Here is a 19,520-nt window from a genome sequence, read left to right on the forward strand (position 1 = left end):
TGACGGCGTCAGTGCTCTTGAGAAATGCAGAATTGGGGGCAAATTCTTCACAAAATGGGCGAGAGCATGATTGAAAACCACCATAATCTCACTGTGAACAGCTCCTTTTGTTCAAGACGCAATAAATGATAGGGAGCGTTGAACTTACGCTGAAGTTCCTAGTAGCTCTTCAGGACAGCCGTGATTCAATACCTGGCGTCGAAACGGCTAATCCTTTGACCCATGAGCTCGACCGAACACGAAATTTCTTCGCCGTTGATGACATAAATGGTTCCACGCATCGGCCACTAACCTTTTTTTGCTCATTATAAAAACTTTTCTAGAATCGAGTTGGCTGCCTCCGCTTACTACACCCGGCACGCCCACTGCACACTCCGACGGAATAAACGAAACCTTGCGGCAGTATTCTTGTCCACGTCGGTTGAAAATATCGGCCGTACTGTTCTGACTGCCTCCTCCGCATTTCTGTGCTTTGATAAGAAAAGGAACAAGAAACGTTCACGGCGAAAACGATCTTCTGCTAGTCTCATATGCCCAAGCACCGGTTCTTTTCGGTATTAAACCGATTCCATGTTTTTTCTTTTCTTTTTTTATTGCGAAGCAATACTACTTTCGCTACCACCTCAGCCCGTGCCGTGCCGCGGCCGCATAGCCACGCTTGACCTTTCTCGTGACCTTGCTGCGTGACGTCATATCTCGTGACCTTGCTGCGTGACGTCATACCATCTGTGTAAAAACGGGGCCTCATCTCACGCCGTTGCCTTGCGCGGCGCATAGCCACGGCCGTGGCCTGACTCCCGCTCCTCTCACCAGGGGCGCTGCGCGCTATGCGACGTCATACCATCTGCTTAAAAACGGGGCCCCATCTCACGCCGTCGCCTTGCGCGGCGCATAGCCACGGCCTGACTCCCGCTCCTCTCACCAGGGGCGCTGCGCGCTATGTGACGTCATACCATCTGTGTAAAAACGGGGCCCCATCTCACGCCGTCGCCTTGCGCGGCGCATAGCCACGGCCGCGGCCTGACTGCGCTCTTCTCGTCAAGCCCATGAGATGCCGCCTCCAGCCTATACGCTTCGGCAGGTTGCAAAGAGAAAGCATCAGCGAGCTACGGAGACAGAAGAAGAACGAGAAGAACGGCAGCAGAACCACGTATTGCTTCGCAATTACCAGGCTTAACCAAGCTAAGCCACAGCCAATTTTTTTACAGGAGGACGTTTATCGATGCTTTTCGGTTCATAGCGGAAAGTACACGGCACGGCGCTGTGTTTTTTTTTTTTTTTTTGAACACCGGTCCATCGCTTTTTAATCACTTTTTTCGTGCTTCAACCTTCTGCGCTATTGTTTTCATTTCGACGGAGTGGAAAGATAGCACGCGCATGCCAGCTGATTATTTAGTGTGTTACATAAACTGCATTGAAGCGAACTGCGCATAATCGGTAGTCACCGCTGAGTCTCAATACAATAAAGCATATTTTCCCCGCTACTGGCGAAAACGTGCATTATTGCTTGCACTCACCGGTCGCCGGTACCGGTACATCACCGGTACGTCGATCGCGTCGACCGATGAGCGATTGAGTCATCTGCTCACCTCAAAGCTAAAGAAGAAAACACGAAAATGCCTTTATCTTGTACTGAAATATGTTGTAACCTACAGAAATATAGCGCTTTTTTTCACAAACTATTTATTTGATTTCACAAAACATTCCCATTAACGTACTGGTATGCACTTTAGTCCCAGCGAGTACAGCGCTTGTTCCAGTGCTTCAGGTGATACGACGAGGCTCATACAGCGTGGTCAAGTTAACTCCAGCGAGGTCTAATACGGTGCCAAGACAACCAGTGTATTTCAAGTGAACTCCAGCGCAACGCCGAGCGGCGACAGACCTGGCAGTAACTATTAACTGTAATAACACTTTAATCTAATTACTTGTACTAGAAATTTGTAATGTTCTCAATTATTTTTCTGGCGTGGTAATTTAGTAATGCAATTAATTATTACTTTGGAGCAGCAATTTTGCGGGACATCCTCCGGCTCTCGTATTACGGGTAGGGCACCTTGAAAGTAGGGTTTTTTGGCTTTATGGGGTCTAACGTAACGACGACATGCGTTCAGCCCGGGTTCGAGACTGCCGGTGTCATCTGTTAATCAATCACTGCCCGCTTGTATATACAAGGGGTAGGCAGGAGTACACGTGCCAATATTTAGGGCTTTCCTTTCGGAGTTAAAAACGAACCACGAGCGCACACCGCAACCGTGCCTCTGACTTCACATACGCCACTGTGAACAAGAAATGACATGTAGCAACCACAAATGACGCAGATGATGTATTTTACGAAATCGACAGTGTGTGACTACATGACCCGTTATGCGCTTACCGGCAGATGAAAAGAGATGTCAGCTACTTGACAATTTTTCAGGGATGCCCAAAGCTGAAAATGCATTTCATGTACACCACTACGCTGCATCATGAAAGAACACCTAATGCGCAGAAACCCTCTGTTTTCCTTCGGTGATGAACCGTACCAATCCGGACAGCTATACATTCTTGTACTGCGCTGCACCTACATCAGCAGAGCATGACCAAGGACACTTGAAAGTGTAGAAATATTTTTGACACGCACTTTCAAGATCAGTTTCCCCTGTTTCGATAATAGCCGTTCACGGTTATGGTTCATGAGGTTTAACATCCCAAAGCGACTCAGGCTATGGGGACGCCGTAGTGAAGGGCTCTTGGTAGGCTTAATTTCGACCACCTGGGGTTCTTTAACGTGCACTGACATCGCACAGTACACGGGCCTAAAGAATTTCGCCTCCACTGAAGTGCGACCACTGCGGCATGGCAGCAGAGCACTATAACCACTGAACCAACAAGGCGGCGATAATAGCTGTGATCAGTGCACTTCCTCATACGCGCAAAAACCAATACGCAATTACTTCTCGAAACTAACTGCCTCTGTGAGCAAGCAAATGGCAGTCATATAATTACATTCTCGTGGTTTTAGGAATGTAATCAATAATGCAACTGAATTAGATTTGAGCAGTAATTTTTCCATGTATTTACGCCAGTGTCCCCAGTAATAATCAATGCGAAGAACACGCTGCTTTGGTACTGTAGGACCGCTGCTGAACGTGAGGCTAAATAGTGACAGCGCATGCTTCCATAATGCAGCGGTACCATAGTAGTTTGAGCATCCTCCTCGCATGCGAGAGGTGCAGGGTTCGATCCCCAGTGCCGCCGGGTACCCACCGGTGATATAATGGGTTTAAGCTTTTTCCTGGCCTGATGCTCGGCTTAATTGAGGCGAAATTCTTGGGAAATTGGTCTCTGACCCCACCTTGAGTAGTGCGAAGACACCTTGTGCCATGGCGCCATAGAAATTTATCATCATCATTATGTTTTTATCGTGTTTCTGCTTGGATCGGAGTAGCAGCAAACAAGAAGTTTGGCCGGGACTACAAAGTAAAAAAAGTGTTGAATGCGGCAGCGCCGACCGAAAAGATAGCTGCGTCACCTGCTTGCTGCTTGCGGGTTATGTGGAAGTGCAGCAAAAAAAAAAATACTTTCGTGGAAGACTAACGAGTTCACTTTCTTCACTGTACTTGAAAACAAAGGAAAAAAAAAACACCCAGGACGGTTATCATTGTGTAACGCAAGGTTCAGCGGCCGCTCTTAGTGGTGGTTAATAAAGTACTGTTCATAAGTTATCGTTTTTCTGCTTCTTTCATACAACGCGGATGGCATCGCTCTGTTGTCTCTCGTGACGTCTCTGCATTCAGACCGCTCAGCATGGTGCGTTGTAGTTACAGCATGGCTGACATCATTTTATGCTGACCAATCATTGTGGCGCTTTTCAGTGAATTCATGCATGGCGCCATTGCATGCAGACCAATCAACATGACGCAGTGCTGCACCGATGACGCAGAACTGTGAAACGTGCCCTTAACAGCTGTTGCTGAAAAAAAAAGGCCACCGACACTTTGATCCCATTACAGAAAACTCTGCGAGCACCAAAATTAGCCTCACAGCTCTCCTATAGACGACACTTCTCCGAGCTCATCAGTAATTCACCATCCTGCGCTGTCGATCTCCCTTTGTACGAGAAGCGGAGTGCATATAAACTGCGCCACGCACTACCGTGGCGGCCATGATGAAGGCATGTCCCCTTCTTAAAACGTCGACAGAGTACTAAGGCACCGCAGATCAGTGCCTAGTTGATCGCGCCGGGGACAAATGACCTAGAGTACTTGGACTCCAAATACGCGCTTGACCTTAACTGGTCGATGTGAATGAAAATAACTTCCGAAATCTGGTCACCCGATGTCATAACAGGAAATCATAAGCGATACACGATGTAGGTGTGCCCCACCACAAGACCACTGCCGTTCAAGCCCTCGAATCACTTTACCCGAAACTTGCGCTGTCTCGCGGAGCGGATAAGAACACCAATGGCGCAACTTCAACACATCCTGATGCTTCAATCCTAAAAGAGTGGTAGAAACATGAATAGAGCGCCAGGCAATGCATTAGAAATATATGTCGCGCATTTGTCATTTCCACATCTCAAACGTCGTCGAAGCATTCCGCAGGAGCCTTGTACCTAATGAAGCGCTAAATCGTGGTGCTCGAAGCTAAACGGACCGCACTGCAAGCGATCGCGGAGCTTCGCAATGAATCGTAGTCTTTGCGAGTTACGAGTGCTAGCAAAGCGTATAAATATAAATAAGGCAAAATGTTTACTAAGGCTTAATAAGCAGAGCATGCTTTAAAGGAGCTGTTCCAATACTTACATTGAAAAACAAAAAATTCGCATTTGTGCAAAGAGATGGATTTCCCTCGTTGTATGTCATATTGGGACAGAGCCCGCTTTACAGAAGCTGTCAGCTTAATCAGAAATATCTTTAGCAAATTTATTTCCATTCGTGTAAAGAGATGGCTTTTCCTCTTTCTGCGCCACATTGAGGCGGAGCACGCTTTATAGGAGCTTTAGATGATTGACCCACGTATTGCCAGTCAAAGCGTTATATAGATCAGTCTATTTAGTGGCTCTCTTCCTCGATTGTGCCGTTCAACTCGGCCTCTTGCACAAAGTGCACGACGCAGGGCTCCCCGTGTCGAAGGGGGCCCCCTTCGAGTTCGACGAGCACCAACAGGTTCTCCTCCTTGAACAGCGTCCGCGGCACGTACAGTGTCCTCTGCGGCCCTCGCCGCGGCCAATAGCGACCCAGGTTGAAACCGTTCAGAAACGCGATTCCCTGCAAAGGAACGAGGTCGGATGGAACGGCACATATGAACATTCCTTATGCAACGTGTTTATTTGGGCTGGATGGTGCGTGTTGCGGCTGTAGCGGAGTAGAACGTACCGTCGAAAACTATGGTGAGACCGCCGAGAAACAACGTACTCGATAGATATGCGAACACGCACGCCTTGAAATCCAGGATTCTTGGAGATCAATTTCGGATACAGGGATATTGTTCGTACTGTTACGGAAACATTGAATATAACTGTCCATTCTCTCAATTTTTGAAGGTTTCTCTTTCTTTCGCATAGAGTAGTTAAGACCACTACAAGAACGCTACACAAAAGCATCGCGAAGAACATATATCTTTTGATCTTTATTTGTCGATGTTGTCATAAACTTATTCATCTCTCTTCTCGTTGAAGAAAACGGCAAGTGGTAACATTTCGCGTTTAGCGGCTTGACAAAGTCACTGGGATGCGACAGAAGCCACGAAGCGCCGACATAGCAGAGTGGCGTTCGTGGGGCAAAATTAGGAAAGTTGATGGACAACGAATTGAATGGAGGGAGGGGTGTTCTGAGTGACTTCAACTGTGCACGTAAAAACGTAATGATCAATTTATACTATACTTAAGAGCTGGTAAGAAATTGATGAAAAAAATAGACTCGTAATGTGAACCAGTAAGCAGTCAGAAATGGAGAAAAAAAAACTTTAAAATACCCGTCACAATACAAGCCTAATATATAAATTATACGTGAAGTTCGAAAACGTTAACTAGATTGTCGTGTAAAGCAGTGGGACAGGACACCATGGGGCTTACCACCGACAGTGACTATACCTTCGTCATCCGGTGAGGCTTTAGAAACGTGTCGCTAGCCTCAGGCGAGGGCAGCCTGAACTTGGCCGCGAGGACGCGCACCTCGGACACATGCTCCGCAGCTCTTTCAAGCATTTTTCTTCGCATGATAAGCATTTGGATGTAATTCGTGAGCCAGGCGGCGTTAGTGAGTGGCACCGGTGTCATGGTCCAGTTGGTCAGCACTCTCCGGTCCAGCGTCACGTTTGAGACGATCCCCTGCCGAATAAGAAGTAAAAAGGGTAGCTATATTAAGAAAGCAGGCAAGGGATACTTAAGTGCAGATCTGTTTTTAATTACGACGGGAGCGATATCGTTGATTGGGTATAGCTGGGCTTACAAGGCTTTGTCCGCTTGAAAAGCTGGTTGTTCACTCCACTTCCAGCACGGTGATGCGATTTTCTGAGGGCGTAGCGCAGCTATACGTCCTTAGCTCCTCCTGTCACGAGTTATACCGTCGTGACAAAACTATGGAGCTTTCAAATTGTGACAAAGTATGCGTCGTTTCGTCACAAAGAAAATAACGGGTCCAGTGTCAGTATGATACAGGTGCAGATTTATGGGTCACCCCTGGAGGAGGCGGTTGGGAGAGGGAAGCGGGTGGGGGGAGGAGACTGCGGTCCCATTTGAACCCTGCATCCGTGCCCCCCCCCCACCACCCTCCCCCCTATCCTCCATTATATCCACCCCTGGTATGATGCGTCATATCTGTTGACACACGCCTACATCACAGCTATTTGATCATATCATTTGATCAAAAGAAACGCTAGAGACAAAAACCTGCCACGTACTGCGGCTATTTTTCGAGGGATAGCTAAGTCGAAGCTGCCGCCAATGATTTCTGGCATGGGCTAGTGGGGGCGCCATGCAGCTTTGAAATAATACCTTCTGGTTCACTTTCTTTACTTCGGTGACGCGACATTATACATATGACCAACTTCTGGAACGGTCAGCGCGTCAGATTCTGAAGCAACGTAGTTTCGCCACTCATTAACTACATGCATCGCCGCAAAAACAGTGTACCACCATCGTCGCTCCGACATGCCGTAAATGTTTGCACCTACCACAGAGTTATGTTGTTCTCGTCCGTGTGCTGAAACCTTTTCTTAAGGTACTAAGCCCTGCCTGTAAATATGTTATCGGCTGTTAAAGATAATGAAAAACATGCAAAGATAGCGAGGATAAACTTTTTGGCAGTGAGACTTCGTCTAAGCGGCTCCGGCTCTCTGCACACATGGTTGGCATTGCATGATTATATATATATATATAAAAAACTACTCGAGCTTCCTCTGTCCGCATTCCCATATTTGTTCACCGCCACTGCCCGGCTGCAAGGAACATGCGTCAGTGAACGCGCACTGCCGCAGCACTTCTGACGTCCAAAGACAAAGTAATGAAGATATTGCCGGAATTATACGCAGGGCGATTCAATACCTGCCGCCAACATCAGGCACCGGATTCGCGACGATGGCCGCACGTCTTCGTACGTGATAACACCTCGCAATTGGTCGATACTTTAACCATCACCATGGTGGCACCGGTGATTGGTCAGATAAAGGGCACCGGCCAATCACTATGCTGTTTTATATATGAAGACGAAGACGTGAAAACAGCTGTATAGACATGATCACTATTTTTTTTTTCGGCATATTTACCATTCACTTTCGGATATCATTTACGCTCTCCTGTCATCTAGTACATTGAATTTTTTCACTGAATGCGGCCTCCCTGTCAAGGTTCCCAAAGTTTAGCCATTATTGCTAGCTGTAAGAGTCCATAGTGTCCCAAGTTCCAAGGGAAACATCGGCATTAGGCGCCATACTTGGCGTTTGCTATTTCCGCGTCACTGACGTTCTTAACTTCACACCGTGCTGGCACAACCTGGGAAGAACGTTGGTAGTACCTTGCTGTAATCTGAAGCATTCCCGGCAGAAACCCTGCCTTGATTATGGACGAGGATTGTCACCACTTGGTTGATCTTGGCTTTCAGCACCACTTCGTATTTCTTCTCCATGTGAGACAGGGTATCGATGAACTCCTGCAACATGACGACAGCTATACAGTGTTGCGATTCCCAAAACAGCGGACAGAGGATAGGCCATGGAGCTGAAGGTCCCGGAAAAGAACGCACTACTTGAGGCTATTCACTAAGTTCCTGTGTCTAATTGAGCGCACAGTGGTCACAAAACAAATGAAATGTGACAAGCAAGCGTGAACATTTTTTCTTTTTTCAGTTGAATGTTCTTATTTAATTCTTTTCTTTGTGACAGACACCAGTGTATTTCTTTAAACACTGAGAAAATGGTGTTTTTCTTTCTTTTCAGCGGGAATGAAGGGGGTCTGAAGAGGCGAAACACGTAACTCGCTTTGAAAACATGACTTTCACAGAATGCACTGTCAAGCCAGCAAATAATGCATAAAACAAATCAAATAATTAGCAGTTCTCTTGTTCACTGACTGCAAATCAGCAAAAAACAGCTCATCATTATTCAATGCCACGAGACCACGCACTAATTAACGAGCCACTGTGACGCAAAAGAAAAGAAGAGAAAAAACGTTGCTCTTCCGCAAGAACACGCTGAGTCAAAAAGAGCTAATATTTCTTTGCTTCAAAAAAAGAAAAAACGATTACTCGTGTCATTAGACATTAAATCGCCAGAAGCGCGAAAAATATCTTAACGATAAACATCTCATCGACTTTTACTTGCGTGAAGAGAACGCATGGGTTGTGGGACGCTCGCCTGAATGTAAGCGGAAGCAAGAAACCACTCTCGCATTATTCGGTAACACCTAACAGCCCAAGGCATTGGATACCTAAAAAAAGCCGAGGTTTGGGCTAGGCACGACAAGGCTAGGTATTGAGTAAACAGTGCGAAACATGAAAGAAGTCCGTGTCCATTCGTCTCAACACACGCTGTCTCGGTTTGCGCTTGTTGAAGTTCAAAGTGCTGCAACGCATAATAAGAACACGAGAAAAAATATCTTAGAACATAGCCGTTGATGGTACAAATTCGATCACATGGGCAATTATGTGACCCAACATGCCTTCACATAAATCTTCCTGAGCTGCTCGTGTTAAAGAAAAGGAAAGGCTCTACTTACCCCGTCGAGATGGACATATCCTTCATCTCGAATTCCGTTTACAACGAGCCACGAAGGCAAGTGAGGCTGCATAGGGATCTTCACATCGTACAGCATCAAGCCGTTAGCCTGCGTGAGTATAATAAAAACACGGCAGAACAAGGAAAGATCATCACTTGTCCAGGTAACACATTTACTCATTAAGAACAACATTTAAAAAAAAATAATGGAAGTGGTTATGAGCGCATAACATTTAGTTTTACTGCGACAGTGTGGGAACGAAAACATCGCATGGGCCACTCGCATTTTATGTTCTTGTCATCATGGCGTTGTGGTCTCGCCTATAGTTTTGAAAAGGACAAATGCTGAACCGTGTCTTTCGGTTTTTTTTTTTTTTTTGTAAGGGCTATGCTAACACTCAGGTATTCAAAAAAGCATTCTCCCATACACTACACCATCGCCGCGACCTCTAGGCGTGGTGTAGTGGATTTTCTAACCGTTTGAATGATATATGAAAAGAGGAAAAAAATTCGTGACTTCCTTACAACAGGCCAAGAGAAGAGCATAGGATTTAATGGGTTCGTTCACAGTACAGCTGCGACTGGTCATCTTGCTGCTGTGGCTGGAACAACACACAGCGGAATTTTCGAGCAACGCGATAACTGCCCGTTCGCTCCACCCGTCCATTGCGAAATAACGCCATAACGACAATGATCTACAAAGAACGCACACTTTGGCACATCCGTCGAATGTCTTCTGATACAAAGCAATACACATGAACTGCCGGAGGGAATAGGAACGCAGTTGTACCGGTTTTGTATATTAAAGCCCACTTAGCTGCATGATAGGTTAAGACCGCAAATGGGAATCTTCCTCGCCAGCACATCTTTTCCACAAGCTATAACAAAGGGAATGAAAAGTAAAGAATATCAGGCACAACAAAAAGAAAAAAAGAAAGAAAGAAAGAAAGAAAGAAAGAAAAAAAGAAAGGAAGGAAGAAAAAAAGAAAGAAAGAAAGAAAGAAAGAAAGAAAGAAAGAAAGAAAGAAAGAAAGAAAGAAAGAAAGAAAGAAAGAAAGAAAGAAAGAAAGAAAGAAAGAAAGAAAGAAAGAAAGAAAGAAAGAAAGAAAGAAAGAAAGAAAGAAAGAACAGTTTCAATTTCGTTCAATTACAGTTTTTTCGGCCGGCTTTGTACGCTATAATATCAATTTGCGCACTTATGGATCTGAATGAATTTGCCGCTGAAGAAGTAAGCGAGACATTATGTCAGTTGTGAAAAACGTACAGTGTCGGGCAAAATGCGCATCCCAGAAAACGGCGCGAAACAGTGTTTGGCTGACACTGCCGCTCGAAACGTAACAGGCGCCATCTACGGCAGTGCTCCATTGTTGTTTATTCATTTCGAAGCATGTAACTTCCGTACAGCGCTGGGTCCCTTGCCGTTTATGTCGGCATTTAAGCATTGTCTTCCAGCAGAGACTGGCTAAACATCTGAAATGTAGATCAATTTTAACTCACGTAGTCGACTTGCTCGAAGGTCATTGGATACGTGGATGACGCCGTACCGACGGTGGCCAGGTGTCGGAGCCCTTGCAGGCCGAACATCTTCGGAAGCGGCAAGAGACAAAAAACACAGTTAAAGATACCGTAAATCTAAATACTGAGGAACTATCGAGCACTTGGAGACCTCGCAATTACCTCTTTCAAAAAAAAAAAAGGAAAAGAGAAAGGCTTAGCATAAGCACGCTGATTAGCCAGTATGTACACAGAATCTATAACTGGGAATAAGTAGGAATGTCCGTCTTAGATTTCGAAAGGAGTTCCCATGCTGGATGAATTTGTGGTTTTGATGCGCATACACCGCAATATATAAAAAAAGATCATAACACTAAAGAGTTGCTCAGATCTTTTTGTTACTTACTACTTTTGAAAGGGCGAATACTGATCTATTGTTCTGTATTACACCATACCGCAATTAATCGTATAATTTTGTTCGCGCCTGTAGAGATATAAACAAGGTGGGTACAGTATACATAAATGAAGCTGAAATGCTGCCTTCTGAAAGACGAAACGAGAACAGGACATGGGTCTCATGTCTGTCGCTATGTCTTGGCTATGGCCTCAAACACCTGCAATGATCCTTGACAAAGACAATTTTGATGGTGTATTAGTGTATTGGGTTTTAACGTCCCAAAGCGACTCAGGCTATGAGGGACGCCGTAGTGAAGGGCTCCGGAAATTTCGACCACCTGGGGTTTTGTTACGTGTACTGACATCGCACAGTACACGGGCCTATAGAATTTCCCCTCCATCAAAATTCGGCCGCCACGGCCGGGATCCAACCCGCGTGTTTCGGGTCAGCAGCCGAGCGCCGTAACCACTGAGCCACCGCGACGAGGCAGACAATTTCTAGTCACAACTAAAACGATAATTCAAAATACGTGCCTGTCGCGAACTTCAAAATACGGCAGGACTATAAACAGCATCAGTTCATTTGATCAATAGCAAAGTTATCAAGCATCATCACAACTGCGTTATTTCAACGAACTAAATGAGACGTTTTGTCAGTACATCTCAACTATACTTCTCTATGCGCTCGACAAGAACCGTCTCAGAGCGACGCTTGGCTTACGTGCTTCATCACGATAGGCCCAATCTCCATCTTCGCCTTGGGCTTTGGCACATCCGGGAGGTTGTCCCGCGGAAATAGCTGGATAGAATGCGTGTTATGGATAGTTCATTCTTAGCTTTCCTGTAATTAACAAGTGGCGCCATCTCTCGGCCGCCAATAGCGAACACTGCATAAATGACTGGATATACGCGTATGGTCTTTTGCAATTGAGAGAGAGACCTAAAGCATCTCGTAAAATTGTGTGCTAAGACGTAGGAACTCATGGCTTACTTCTACGCGCTGCAGAATGAGACTAAAAATATCCTTTCTTCACTTGCACCTAAAGGTTCTGACGCCTATGGAAACCAGTGGGGTGTACCGAAAATTCAAAATTGCCACGGTAATTTTTGATTCTCAGTGAAATAAGGTACGTGGACATGAGAATGCACTTGTTGTCGCCCTACAATTTTTTTTATTTACTGTCGAACAAAACCATTATAGCAAACAAGACAAACACGTTCTCTCTTACGGGTTTTTTAGTATGCGGTGAAAACCATTCAAAACAGCAATACGTTTAGCCGAAGCGAGATGGCAGACGATTAAGCGAAAGCTATAGAGCCTTTCCTAAGCAGCCGAATATAGTTCCTGGTTTTAGTAAACACTTTCTTCTTAAAACACAGTATACTCGTTTCTTCAGTCATATTTCTCAATAATTGCACATTTTCAGCGTTAGAGAGTTAAGGTAAAGAAATTGGCTGTAGTTTAGCGCTCCTTAACCCTAGTTGAACTGCGAAAGCAACTGAGCGCGTTGTCTCTTCCTCGCTTCGTTATTTCGTTGTTGGCTCTCTTTCGCGCTCCCCATAACGACCAGAATCCACTGAGGCGAAGTGCACACATATAGACCAGATTCTTTTACCCTCACACGCAGGCTGCTGGCGCGCCCCTACTCTCGACACCAGTCGCCATCTATCGGCGCGCGCGGCTCGATGGACTGCGGGTCGCGCCGGCGCCGCGCGTAGAATGCATGTTTACGTGTTCGCTTCTGTCGTTGTAGTGCTTCATCATGACGTATGAGGGTGTGTGCTGTGCGTCACTTCTCACATTTTCCCTCTACCAGACAGTACTGCGGTTATCTTGTGCGCAGTTAGTCGTTAACATGACATCTCCGAGTTTTTCTCCGTTCATTTGGATGCGAGTAAGTGCGGCGAGGCAGTGCGCGTCTGTCTCGTTGTTTGTGCCCACCATGATGATATTGATATTGATGATTAGCGCTCGTGTCCTGTCTTCACCTTATCTATGTCTCGTTTTTCGCGTTACGTTTTTCAATGATGATATTCTGCTGGCTCAGTATTCTAAACGCTGGCACCGCAGCGGCGACGCTGCTCCACCGAGCCGCTGGTGCGGCGGCGCTGCTCAGGGAAATTCTGGAATAGCATTGCAAACAGCAAGGATTTTTCCCGCGGAGTAGTCGGCCAGGTAGCGTACGGACTGGAAACCGGCACTTCTAAGCAGATTTCTGCGCTGGCGTGTCGTTTGTTGCCGTCTTTTACGTGTGCTCTATCACCTATGATAATTTTAGGCACAGGAATGTGTATTTATTGATTTGATTCAGTGGTGTAGTATCTGGATAGGCGAGCTGCAGACTGAAGGTTGTCCCGACGAAGCGCGTGTTTTCGATTACCTCCTTGCGCTGAGCTTGCTCTAGTTCCCATTAAACATATTTCATGCACAGGATTGTAAGCACGACCGCTACCGATTCCAGTTGCTCTTTCCGCACGCATGTCATAGGGGTCGGGGGGGGGGGGGGGGGGGTAAAGGGTTTACCGTAGTGTCTTTCTGCTTTTGCTATCTACCTTAATCATGGGAAAATATGCGCGATTTTAATAAATTCATTCGCGCTTAGCCAAACGCCTACTCAACGCTGTCACACGCGGCGAGAGCTACCGAATAAAATAAACGCGACTTCGGACGTCAGAATTCGTGAAAGCTGGATTCGCTGCTAATATCTATTCAAGCTTTGATAATTTGAGCAAAAGCGCGTTTTTATGCACCAAGTTGCATAAACCATGACAAATTTTGCTTCTTGTTGGCGCTGCGACTCAGTTAAACTCACAGCGGTAATTTGTTGATAAACTGGCGCACAACGCATGCGACAAGAAAGCCCTGTTTGTGGGTGGTACTTTATGGCCGAAGGATTAAGACTGCATGGTAATTGGAACTGCATGCTAGCCGCACACCTAATACTTGATATTGAACAAACAGTTTTTTTTGCAAGACGGTAGCGATATGAGCACGAGCGCGTTCTAAGCGTCAGCAGAATTCACGTGAATGTCCAACTAAATGTCATTAAAACGCATCAATGTGCTCCCTTTGATAACGTGAATACTTCCTGCAACACAGCCACGCTGCGGAAGTATGCGCGGCAATGTTTTTTTAGCGCCCGAAGCACGGCTGTATGCAGCGCGGCCGCTGAGCGTCCGCAGCCCCGCAGTCCCCAAAGAAACGCCCGCACCGCGGCGCACCAGTCGGCGGAAAATGGCCGCGCCCAGGAGCGGCTCTGGATTCTGGTCTATATATATACCCCCAACGAGGCGACACCTCCTCGCCCTCTACCTCAGCGGAGCACATCTGGTGGAGCGAGCGGCGACGGCGGCGCCATCTGTTGGAGCGCGGCTGCGGCGTTGTTAGGCAACGGCTGCTCAAGGTCGTTCGTGGGCAACGGAATGTGGCTGAAGTGCGACCACACGACGAGCCGAGCTGGCTGGCGTAGTGTTGCTTTCGCAACAGAACAGTTTCATTACAACAAATTTTATGGCACGTCTCGTACAAGAAGCTTCCTTAGATGGCGCCAGCTACACCACGACAGACTGAAGCAACCGCGCAGAGAGAATCGTGACAGGTGGCCGTCCTGAGCCCGAACTATTTGCGGAGTGACACAGGTGCAGGCATTCCACCCCTGTAGCTTTCTCTTCATTGCCAAGAAAGGTTGCCGCCGAATATACTAACTCACATACAAGGCATCAATGCGCCACGCGTCTGCAGACGCACGCAGAGGGGCAGGCAGAAACGGGAGGCGTGGAAAGGCTATCCGTTTGATATGCGGTGTCAAAAGTACGAGAGGTCTGTTCGGAATGTGCTTGCACTATCAACCAGTAGTAAAGATGCTGCACAGCGCCATGCGCTTTTAAAGAAATTTCAGACACAACGCCAACTCTGACCTTGCAGTGTAGCTTGTTACGCTACACTATACTATGGCGGCGAACTCGCCATCTCGCGATTTTTGTGGCCGTGGCTTCTGGCGCCACGTGATGCAGGTATGACCTCTTGGCATGGGCGTCGTTGGGAAGCGTTAAGCATGCATTGGCGAGTAACTTTCCGTGTTTCGATTGTCGCGTTAGCACATGAAACAAACTGGCAGCGACCATATTGCGTGTCAGCTGCAGGTGCAGCCGGCACGGCACTGTCGGGAAACAGCACCTTTTATAACCGTGTACGTCAGAGCCCAGCCTACCTATAGCCATTCGAGGCATACTTCTCGGGATCGTATGCTATATACTTATCCTGAAAATTACATGTTTTGTATGTTCTGTTACATTGACGTCTTCAACGCTTGCGATTCAAAGAAGTGCGACAGGCAGTGTTCCCTATCGGTGGGTGAGATGTAAAATCATAAGAGTCAAATTCATTAACTGTCATCTTGGCACTGCCTGGATTTTACATGCGACTTGCACACCTCGACGGTGTACGGTGTACACTTCGCTTACCTCGGCAATGACGTCCCGGACGGCGCTGAACTTTTTGGTCGGGTCACCAGCTTCCGTCAAAGGAGCGTTGAAGTCATAGCTGGTCACCATGGGGCGATACTCGACGCCGTTGTGCTTAGAACTGTCTACCATGCTGGCTGTCACAGATGCCAAGAAAAAAAGAGCAATGACCATTTTACACATCAGGCTATACTGTTCTTCGTCGGGCGCTTTCAAAACAATGCGGGAACCTATTACTGACAACCGGGAAGCGGGTTGTAAATAAAATGTCACTCACTCACTCACTCACTCACTCACTCACTCACTCACTCACTCACTCACTCACTCACTCACTCACTCACTCGCTCGCTCGCTCGCTCGCTCACTCACTCACTCACTCACTCACTCACTCACTCACTCACTCACTCACTCACTCACTCACTCACTCACTCACTCACTCACTCACTCACTCACTCACTCACTCACCCTTTGCCAGAAACTGCAGCTTATGCTTTATGCTTTCCTCAGACCTTGCATACCCGACTAACGACCGTTGGTGAAGTTGCCCGGCATTCTCACATTTCACCTTTGTGGAGACCTCTATTCTCTTCCTGTAGACCAACGCCGTGCTTACATGTATTACTCCGGGGCGTGACCCCAGTTTCCACCCTCAGTCGGCCAACTGACGAGCGCAGCGCTGCCGCATCTTGCTTACGTCACAGATCGGCGTTGGTGAATAGGTCACAAGAGTGCGTCGAAGAGTTCCTGACAAACTACCACTAGAGTAGTAGCTGAGAGGCGGGCGAGTTACCAGCACGAAAAAACCTCACGTACCGAACTACAATAGGAAGGCAGGCAGCGCAAGCATTGAAAGAAGATATACGAAATCGGCCTCCGTCGAGTTTGCCTATCAAGAGATCCTCAGAAGTGTCTTCCGCTATGCCAGATCAAAATGTTCTCAATAAAGGGTTGACGTTCTTTTCTTCTTCTCTAGTTTTTCTTTATTTTCAGTCATTCAAAACGCGTCTGCCCCCGCCCTAGAACACACATACCATTGTCCTTTATTTATTTGTTTTCTTATTTACCCTCAAGGCCAGAGGCACCACAGAGGGGAGTCCTCTGTAAAGGCCTACAGGGAGTGAGAGGAGTTGGGGTCTTATTTTAATGCAAGAGTGGCAACGGGGTGACATAACGCAACGAAATGCTCGGCGTAGAAGAGTGCGCTCTCACCTCCAGCGGTGAACCCGAACGATGTGCCTCCGTGAAACATATACCTGAAAAGATAGTATGCAAGCTATAGGCCATAAATCTAAAAAGATCTGCATACATTCTATAGAGCTGGGTCTAATAGACCTCCAGTAATTTAAGTCTGCAGACTGTTTATAGACAAAAATCTACTAAAAGAGTAAGGCCATAAATCTCTATATTGTCTGTAGGATTTGTCAATAGACAGTCGATATACTAGATTGACAGAATTCTATAGACAGGCCTACAGACTGTATAAAGAAATTTTCGTACAGCAGTTATATATAAAGGCACTGATAGTGGCTCAATCAAGCAAGTTAATTAATGACTGAACTTTCACATGCCAATCAAAGTTTCACCGTGGACTATGAGACACGTCATAAGGAAGACTTCTAATTAATTACAAGTTTTTCTTCCTTTTTTTTTAACGTGCACCAAAGTCCCTGCACGAAAGTGCTTTTGTAATTCGCCTCCACAATCTGGTCGGATTTGGACGAAACTTTTTTTTTTTTTTATCAAAATCAGTATGCCATAACCAAAAAACCACTGTACCCTGTACAAATCGCAGCACTAGCGCTTTCTGTTGACGTGCGTGCAGAAGGCTGTGCAACTGCTCCGTAAAGGTGTACGTATGTCTTGGCCTCGCAATGTTAAAAGGACAGAGAGAAAGAACTGTGGATTAGGGAGATGAACTCAATGGGTCTAGAAAATTTGAGGGGATAAGTGGCCACAGATGACCCAGGTAAGGGCTATAGTTGGATATGAACGTGCGATGCCGTTTCCTGGAGTGGACGTAATACTACTAATGAAAATGGTGGTGAAGACGACTACGACACGACGTTCTTCGTCTGCCCGCGGACAGCAGTTGATCCCGCGATCATGGCCTCAGAACCCAAACGCTGTAGCCGTAGAGTCACCGCGGCTGGTGCAACACACATTGTGGACGACAGTACTCGATGTTTGCCTTATCGTGATGACATCGGCAATTTCGTTTGTTGGTAGATGGGCCCAAGCACCTTGAAAGCGTTTGAGCCGCTGCCGTTGATAACACAAACATACCTAATGGCTGCGCTCGGCTGTGCACGCGTGAAGATCAGACACATTTTTATGACACTCCTGTTGTAACAGATTAACCCCGAAAAGCTGTGTACTGGTCGGCACAATGACTAAACTTACGTCCTAACAACCCGAATAGGTACGCCACTACTGGCACGTATTGGCCAGGTGCCGACTGTGCGTGTGGAGGGAGGCAGAGATTAGTGGTATAGCATAGCTGAATTTTGCAACGTCTACTCTGTACATTGAGAAGTCGAAACGCGTTAATAAAAACGGCAGCCCTGGATGAGTAGTGGCCAGCGTGTCGCTTCAGGCAGAACACTCACAGGTTGGCCGATCCGCCGGCTATCAGGATCTCGCGCAGAGCTTTGGCGACCCATTTGCTCTTGACGTGGCGGTGCGGCTTCATCCACTGGTCGTACCAGCCAGTGTACAGCTCCGAGGCAAACAGGGGTCCTCGACTCTGAAAGCGCCGCTGCACGGCGAACGCTTCAGACACGTTCGTATCTGGAATAGTACGCCCGCCGCGAGTGGTTTAAGAACTGGTAAAACGCGGCACAAGAGAAATGCAGGAGGAGGACACGGAACATATGCCATTGCCAGGATCTGTTTAGCTACCATAAGAGAGTCACAGCTCTTAATCCGTGGCATAGACGTCCAGTATAGACCACTAGCCTTGCTAGTCTAGTGGTCTATGCAGACTCCCCCGCCGTAACGTGCGATTCCAACAGGAGATACAGTGCTAACCAATGCTAGTGATAATTGATTAGCATTGATTCAAGCGCGACCCCTTGCGGCTGTCTCAAACCCTGTTGCTCCTAAATACTAAACCCTGTTAATCCGAAGTCTAAAGGCGTCACTATCATCAGTGGGACTATAACATCGTTACCACTTTGAGCTGCTAATCGATTCGGCATCGCCAAGCCGCCGGTTAGCTTAGTTTGCAAAGCTACAGCGTAGCGTTCGTCACGGGTTTGATCCCCGGAGCAGAACAACCTATTCGGTTGAGTGCGCATGTATGAGAAAGCCATTTTGCTTTTTTTTTTTAGAATTAAGGGGGGAGGGGGTGTAATAACTTATTAAAGCATCCACGTAAGAACAATCATGCGATCACAAGAGCGGTAGTCTCGGGTTATATCCTGGTACCAGCGCGAATTTTAACTGCATTGACTCTAAGAAATGTGTGCATTTTTTTTTCATTGTAGCCTTCTGGCTAAGCTCAGGTGTATGCTAATACTTACTTTCTTAATTGAAATCAACTCGACGTTACAAGATTCCTCGCCTCCGTCGGCTGACAATACAAGACCTCAGCACTACTGGTGGTGCCCCTGATCACTCCATTGTAAATGGCGGTCAGTAATAAATGACGGAGCTCCAGACAAGCCAGTCAATTTCATGCAACAAACCTGTCCCAAAAGCGACCGCTGCGAAAACGCCATCGATCCTTCCACAAGACGTGGCGGACGCTTCGACGCTGTGAGTGGTGAAAAGCACAGTGTCTTCCCCAAGCTGACTGCGCATCAAGTCTCGGAGGTGCTGCAAGTAGACGTGGTCACATACCTCGGACTCGTCATACTGGCTCTCCACCTGCGAACGCCACAGCCCTGTTAACGCTGCATACACAAAAAAATTCCTCGTCACGGGCTGTCTTCTGACACAGTGACCGCAAAGGTGTAGGAAGGAAAAAA

At 46.9% G+C, this 19,520-nt stretch overlaps 1 protein-coding gene across 1 annotated transcript; it reads right to left on the reverse strand.

The window, feature by feature from the left end:
- Positions 1-4,889: 4,889 nt before the first annotated feature.
- Positions 4,890-19,511, reverse strand: LOC149372151 (beta-galactosidase-like). The gene is made up of 9 exons (XM_089585899.1): positions 19,239-19,511; positions 18,159-18,339; positions 16,762-16,805; positions 15,553-15,689; positions 10,696-10,782; positions 9,200-9,307; positions 8,001-8,135; positions 6,080-6,316; positions 4,890-5,255 (listed from the first exon to the last, which is right to left on the reverse strand). Exons 1-9 carry the CDS (start codon positions 19,351-19,353, stop codon positions 5,040-5,042), a joined length of 1,260 nt encoding a protein of 419 aa, XP_089442025.1. The 5' UTR covers positions 19,354-19,511; the 3' UTR covers positions 4,890-5,039.
- Positions 19,512-19,520: the final 9 nt, after the last annotated feature.

Source organism: Amblyomma mixtum, chromosome 1 (assembly GCF_055824585.1).
Source record: "Amblyomma mixtum isolate Tamu chromosome 1, ASM5582458v1, whole genome shotgun sequence".
NCBI lineage: Eukaryota > Metazoa > Arthropoda > Arachnida > Ixodida > Ixodidae > Amblyomma > Amblyomma mixtum.

Bases quoted from the DNA above. Each gene is read 5' to 3' on its own strand.
- LOC149372151 (XM_089585899.1), bottom strand. From the start codon at position 19,353: ATGCGCAGTCAGCTTGGGGAAGACACTGTGCTTTTCACCACTCACAGC. The intron at 10,783-15,552 runs GTAAGCGAAGTG...CCGCTTCCGAAG, and splicing joins TCCGGGACGTCATTGCCGAG to ATGTTCGGCCTGCAAGGGCT. The intron at 8,136-9,199 runs GTAAGTAGAGCC...GTCATGTTGCAG, and splicing joins GATATGTCCATCTCGACGGG to GAGTTCATCGATACCCTGTC.